At 37.3% G+C, this 7,121-nt stretch overlaps 1 protein-coding gene across 1 annotated transcript in view; it reads left to right on the top strand.

Moving 5' to 3' along the window:
- Positions 1 to 7,121, top strand: part of LOC106875233 (uncharacterized) — a 104,772-nt gene that overhangs the window by 51,698 nt on the left and 45,953 nt on the right. The window contains exon 6 of the mRNA XM_014923291.2: positions 3,999 to 4,071. Within this exon, the coding sequence (XP_014778777.2) occupies positions 3,999 to 4,071 (73 nt within the window). The remainder of the gene's footprint in view (positions 1 to 3,998; positions 4,072 to 7,121) is intronic.

The raw sequence follows: 7,121 nt of genomic DNA, 5'->3' as shown, positions 1-7,121 counted from the left end.
CTAATGTCTCTCTCTCTCTCTCTTTCTCTCTTGCTTTCTCTCAATATATATTTATTTATTTATTTATTTATATATATATACTTATTAGGAAATAAATCAAACTCTTTAAACGCCTGACTACTCCCCGTGGGAATTACATTTCAAACAAATCTCTTTTCTCAATTTTGACACAAACTTGTTAGAGGATAAATTTGATTTAGGCATACTTTTTACCATATTTATTGTCATCATCATCATCATCATCATCATTACTTTAATTTTAAGAAGAGGAAATATGTTTACATCATCCCCGTAGAACATTCAATTTCAGGAAACCAATTCCATAAAACTCATTTCACAGAACTGTCACCTACAATACTTTAATTCATCAAAACACTTTTGCCATCACTTTTCGTAATAAAAACCTTCATTTATAACAGTTTATTTCCTAAAAATAAAAAGATCTTTTAGATTATTCTTTATTTGTCACTCATTTGACAATCCTTAATCATAATTAGTTTCTTTGAAAGGCAAAAAATTCTTGTATTGAATCAGTTCTGTAACATTATTGGCATTTATTTTATTAATTTATTAACCATTAAAAAAAACAAACTGAAAGTTAGAAATAGTCTGGTGATATTGGAACTAAGATACAAAGACAAACTTCTGAAGATAAAAGGCAATTTGTTTCATGGTTACAGTTTTTGGCTTTGCAATTTTTGATTGCAGCCTTAAAAAAAGAAACAAAAAAAAAAACAAAACATCTTTCCACATTTTATTGGTTGACAAATGTAACACATAGCATGCACTGGTGCAAACTATGATGATGCTAACTGACATAAAAAAGGGTGGTGCTCCAGTATGACTGCAGCAGCAATGCCGAAAAGAGTAAAAGAAAAAAAAAACATTAAATGCATGAAGACGGCGGTACCATTAACTTCACTAGTTACTGGTTCTCCGTTGGTCGCAATGACGTAAGTTCAAGTTCGTCCAATCAATGGAACCGTCTCTACTCATGAAATTAACATGCAAGTGGCTGAGTATTCCACAGACATGCCTAACCCCTAACGTAGTTCTCAGAGAGATTCAGCATGACACAGAATGTGACAAGGCTGGCCCCTTTGAATTACTGGTACTACTCACTTTTGCCTGCTGAGTAGACTGGTGCGGTGCAAAATAAAATGTCACTCATTTGACAATATACATACACATACATATATTTATATAGGTGTAGGAGTGGCTGTGTGGTAAGTAGCTTGCTAACCAGTCACATGGTTCCGGGTTCAGTCCTACTGCATAGCACCTTGAGTGAGTGTCTTCTACTATAGCCTTGGGCCAACCAAAGCCTTGTGAGTGGATTTGGTAGATGGAAACTGAAAGAAGCTCATCGAATATATATATATATATATATATATATATATATATATATGTATGTATGTATGTATGTGTTTGTGTGTCCAATGCTGCACCCCCCAGCATTGCTTGACAACCGATGCCGATGTGTTCATGTCCCCGTAACTTAGCAGTTCAGTAAAAGACCGATAGAATAAGTACTAATCTTACAAAGCATAAGTCCTGGGGTCAATTTGTTCGACAAAAGGCAGTGCTCCAGCATGGCCAGAGTCACATGACTGAAACAGATAAAAGAATAAAAGAGTAAAAGAATATATATGTATGTATGTGTATATATATATATAGGTTATGAGAGGTAATGGTGTCAGGTAATGCTGAGTGAGTGCTATGGATAGACCATAGCTAAGCTTAAGGTTCAGTGATTATGCGAATAAGGGGTCCAACATAGGTCATATATCAGCGTGTGTATATAAGGATTTACTTTGCGTAATGAGCTAAAAAAACTAAGGCTGTGTATAATAGAGAATATTTATAAATAGAATGTCTTACAGCTGTTTCCAGGATATTTATTATATCCCTTCATCGGAGACGGTGTGAGAGGATGATTAAACAATAGTTATTCTAGATAAGATATGAAATAGAGAGTGAAGTGGAGGAATGAAAATAGATGTGAGATATGCAGGGATATTGTATTTGTAGATCCATTATTTAGGCAGAATGGGATACATATAAGATTCCAATACCTTATGAGTAAATTTCGCTCTTCCAATTTTACTCATAAGGTATTGGAATGTTATATGTATACCATTCTGTGTGTTTCAACAGTAGCTCCATGGCATTTTTTATATGACACCCTAGGCCGTTTCCCTCTGCTTCGATACAGTCCTGGCAACTGATCAGACCTCTCCCACCCTTTCTTCTGGACATGTACAGCCTATTGGTGTCACTCTTAGAGTGAAAGATTCCATGTACTGCCAACATTTTTCTCGTCTTGGTATTTATTTTCTTCATTTCTCTCTTTTACCAATATATAATTCCTTTTCTATCATTATTATTATTATTATTATTATTATTATTATTATTATTATTATTATTATTATTATTATTATTATCATCATATAATTTGAACTGCAGCTAGTTCTAACCAACTTCTGAAAAGGTAACTGTTAACATTGAAATCATTTTCTACCATTTTTAAAGAATCTAGTCAATTAGAGGAAATCATTGGAGAGTCCAGATGACAGTTCTTTTGCCAGATGAGGTGTTCCATTCAAAGCTGTCAATGGCTAAAGCCAGAAAGTTCCTTGAATGCTCACCTGTTGCCAATATGACAAGATTAACAAGAGCTGAAATTCAATCATTTCACAAGAACCTGTATTTTTCATTCACATTAGTATTAACTAATCTTATAATAATAGTTCATCTGTACTTTTAATCATGGAGACAACAAGGGGCAACATATAAGAACACACGCACACATACACACACACATGTATATATGCATATATATATATGTATATATATAAGCGAAATCGTGATGGCACCTGTACCAGTGGAGCGCTAAGAGCATCGTTCGAGCGTGATCGTTGCCAGAGCACCAGCCGCCTGGCTTCTGTGCCGGTGGCACGTAATAGCATCATTTCAGTGTGATCATTACCAGCGTCGCCTTCCTGGCACTTCCTGGCACTTCTAAGGGATAGATATATCCACAGGCACTCCTGGTAATTACCTCAGTAGGTATAGTCCTTGGTAAAAGTGTACATTTAAATACAAAATGAGGTGACCCTTAACAGGCTGCCTAACATGCTAGAAAGGGCAGTCAAAACGTCCAAAACCATATTTAAGAGCAATTTCGAAGGGAATGAAAAATAAAAACTTTTACCATGTTTTTTTATAGCCAGACTTAGGTTTCGAACTTTAAGTATCAAATAAAATAATTTGCTAGGCGACGTTCTCATCAGTGGGTACGTGTCTCACCATTATATATTATAATTTTTTAAACTCACCCCACAAGGGTAGTTTCAGTCATCAGTAAATAAAAAAAAATGCCAAATAACTTCAGAAATTACTAAAATCATATTCTTAAAATAATAAAGGGTAGCAAAATTTTAGAAACATTTCTACCAGTGGCCTAGGATGTATATAAAGTCAAGGAAGAAAACTATGAACAGAAAATGTATGAGACTAATACATAAGCAGACAACTAAAATAGAATAAGTAAAAGGAAAGAGAAAAGAAGGAATATTAGAGAATGAAAGAGAGGAGGGAGGGGAGAGAGGGAGAAAAGGGGAGAGAGGGAGAAAAGGAGAGAGGGGAGAGGAGGAGGGTGAGAGAAAAATGTAAAAAGAAATGAATGGAAGTAGCAAAAAAAAAATAAATATAAAAGGATGAAAAACATAAAAATAAGAAAATGTAGAATTTGAAAGAAAAGAAATTGAATTTGTTCTGATGCACCTGCTTTTTATATTTTTTGTTTTGTATTGTTTTTGTCTTTAACTAATCTGTATTTCTGTAAGAATTAAGTTTTAAAGGAAGAAAAATTCTTCACAATCTCTTTTAAGATAAAAATGTTACTTGTAAAAAAAAAAAAAAAAAACGAAAAATTAGAACAAAAACAAAAAAAAGACTTTTGCATTAAGTCTGTGTCTTGTCTTCTGTCCAAACAGTGTTTCTGAAGTTCTAAGTGGAACCATTGATGAACAAATTCTCATGATTTACCTGGCTCTCCTAAAATGGAAGGTAAGTTCAGTCATCATTCTTCCTTACCATTTTTACTTTTCTCTTCTTTTTCCATCTCTCTCTCTCTCTCTTTCTCCTTTTCTCTATATTTCTTTATTACTTTCACAATATTGCTCAACATACAGACACAGTTAGACACTCAGATGGGTCAGACAATTCATTGAGCCAGATTTCCAATGTTGTGGAGATGCATGGCTTAGTGGTTAAATAGTTGGTCTCACGATCACAAGATTGTGGTTTCAATTCCTGGACTGGGTGATGCATTGTTTTCTTAAGCAAACCACTTCGTTTCACATTGCTCCATATCCACTCAGCTACGAAATGTGGAAAGTTCTGCAATGGCCCAACATCCAGTCCAAGGGGAAAATATATGTGTCATAGAAACCAAGAAAGCAGCCCTTTCAGTCTCGATGAGTTAGGAAGGAGCTTTGTCCTTAGCAATGCAGATACTTTACAAGAACTTGCTCTGAGCACCCCCTCCTCCAACCATCATTCCTTCATACTTTAACACCTCATCTTTCGGCATTTGGTTGATCCCAACCTCTACCAGTGCTTGTTGTACCGTGAGCTGTGCGGTGACTTCAATGGTGCAGGTGGCACGAAGAAGGCAGCATCTTCATGCTGTAAAATGTTTGGCATTAGAAAAGGCTTTTAGCTGTAGAAACCATACCAGGCACTGGAACATAATGCCATCCTTAGATGCCTCGGATCTTGTCAAACAAGCCAACACAAGCCAGCATGGAGCACGCACATTGAATGATGATGATGATGATGATGATGAGCATGAGGATGATGATGATGATGATGATACATGCACACACATGCACACACACACACGCACACATGCAGGCGCACATGCACACACACATGCACACACACATATACACACACATATATATTTAAAAGCACCCATGAATTGATGGGCAATAAGGTGTGCTTGTGAAAACCCTATGAACCAAGTGAAGTCCTAATTGTGGCTGATACCAGTGCTGCCTGACAGGAACCCATGCCAGTAGCATATAAAAAGTATGACCAAATCCGGTGCCACCTGACTGGCACCTGTGCAGGTAAAAAGCACTATTCAAGCACGGTCAATGCCAGGCCCACCTGACTGGCTCCTGTGTTGGTGGCATGTAAAAAGACCCCACTACACTCTTGGAGTGGTTGGCATTAGGAAGGGCATCCAGCTGTAGAAACCTTGCCAGATCAGATTGGAGCCTGGTGCAGCCTCCCGGCTTGCCAGCCCTTAGTCAAACCATCCAACTCATGCCAACAAGGGGTTGTTGAAAAGTTCCTGGATTTGGGTAAAAGAAAATACAGGAAGATCAGTTAATTATGGTTTTATTTAACATATTCCCCTCTCAGATTCACACACTTATTGGTGCGGCTCTTAAGTATTTCTAAGCCCAGTAAAAGAACTCAGAAGGTTAGGTCTCCAGCCAGGCTTTTCATGACACCCTTAAAGCCAGGAACTTTTCAGTACTCCCTCATATGTGTGTGTGTGTGTGTGTGTGTGTCTGTGTGTGCGTGCGTGTGTTTGTATGCATATCATAACATAATCATATGATCATGTGACCAACCATTCTACCAGATGTTGTTACATATCACAGGTCACAATGCACTTTACATTGTTTTAGCCTTCAAATGTTCCCTAGGTGAGCAGGCCAACATTCCCCCCTGATCGAAAGGGGGACTGGGGCAATGTGAAATGAAGTGTTTTGCTCAAGAACACAATGCACCACCAAGTCTGTGAATTGAACCCATGACCTAGAGATCATAAGCGCAACAGCCTAACCCCTAGGCCACGCCCCTTCACATCATAACATTATATATTGCTCTTTTACTTGTCTCAGGATTTATTCTATGTAAGCCTAGTACTTATTCTATCAGTCTTTTTTTGCCAAACTGCTAAGCTCATAAATTATAAGTAAAGACAAGGATAAGCATGAGTTTCTTAAGAATCAAAACTGAGTAAAATAGAAAATGGAGAAATATTTCTGAACAACAATTGACTTCCAACCATTAGTATTCATTAATTCAATGCAATACATGAGATGCAGTCTCTTTGTATTGAATTAATAAATAATAATTGATAGAAGTCAATTGTTGTTCATATATAAGAGTGGCTGTGTGGTAAGTAGCTTGCTTACCAACCACATGGTTCTGGGTTCAGTCCCACTGCATGGCACCTTGGGCAAGTGTCTTTTACTATAGCCTCCATCTGACCAAAGCTTTATGAGTGGATTTAGTAGACAGAAACTGAAAGAAGCCCGTCGTATATTTATATATATATAAAAGCACCCACTACACTCTCTGAGTGGTTGGCATTAGGAAGGGCATCCAGCTGTAGAAACTCTGCCAAATTAGATTGGAGCCTGGTGTTGCCATCCGGTTTCACCAGTCCTCAGTCAAATCGTCTAACCCATGCTAGTATGGAAAGCGGACGTTAAACGATGATGATGATGATGATATATATGTATATATGTATATATATATATATGTATATGTTTGTGTGTCCTTGTTTGTCCCCCCAACATCGCTTGACAACTGATGCTTGTGTGTTTATATCCCCGTAACTTAGCGGTTCGACAAGAAAGACCGCTAGAATAAGTGCTAGACTTACAAAACGTAAGTCCTGGGGTCAATTTTCTTAACTAAAGGTGGTGCTCCAGCATGGCCGCAGTCAAATGACTGAAGCAAGTAAAAGAAAAGACAAATATGCTGAACTGGACTGTACTCTTTCACCTGCTGTACTCTTTCACCTGCTGTACTCTTTTACCACAACTTTCTCTCACTCTTACTTCCTGTTTCTGTTGTACTTGTATTTCAAAGGGTCAGCTTTGTTACACTCTGTGTCACGCTATATCTCCCCGAGAACTATGTTAAGGGTACACGTGTCTGGAGTACTCAGCCACTTGCACATTAATTTCACGAGCAGGCTGTTCCGTTGATTGGATCAACTGGAACCCTCATCATCGTAACCGACAGAGTGCTAGGAGGAGGATATATATATATGTATGTATATATATATATATATATATATATACATA

This window comes from Octopus bimaculoides, chromosome 3 (assembly GCF_001194135.2).
Source record: "Octopus bimaculoides isolate UCB-OBI-ISO-001 chromosome 3, ASM119413v2, whole genome shotgun sequence".
Lineage (NCBI taxonomy): Eukaryota > Metazoa > Mollusca > Cephalopoda > Octopoda > Octopodidae > Octopus > Octopus bimaculoides.
Note: the sequence above shows the minus strand (reverse complement) of the source record. Positions and strands in the feature narration are given on the sequence as shown.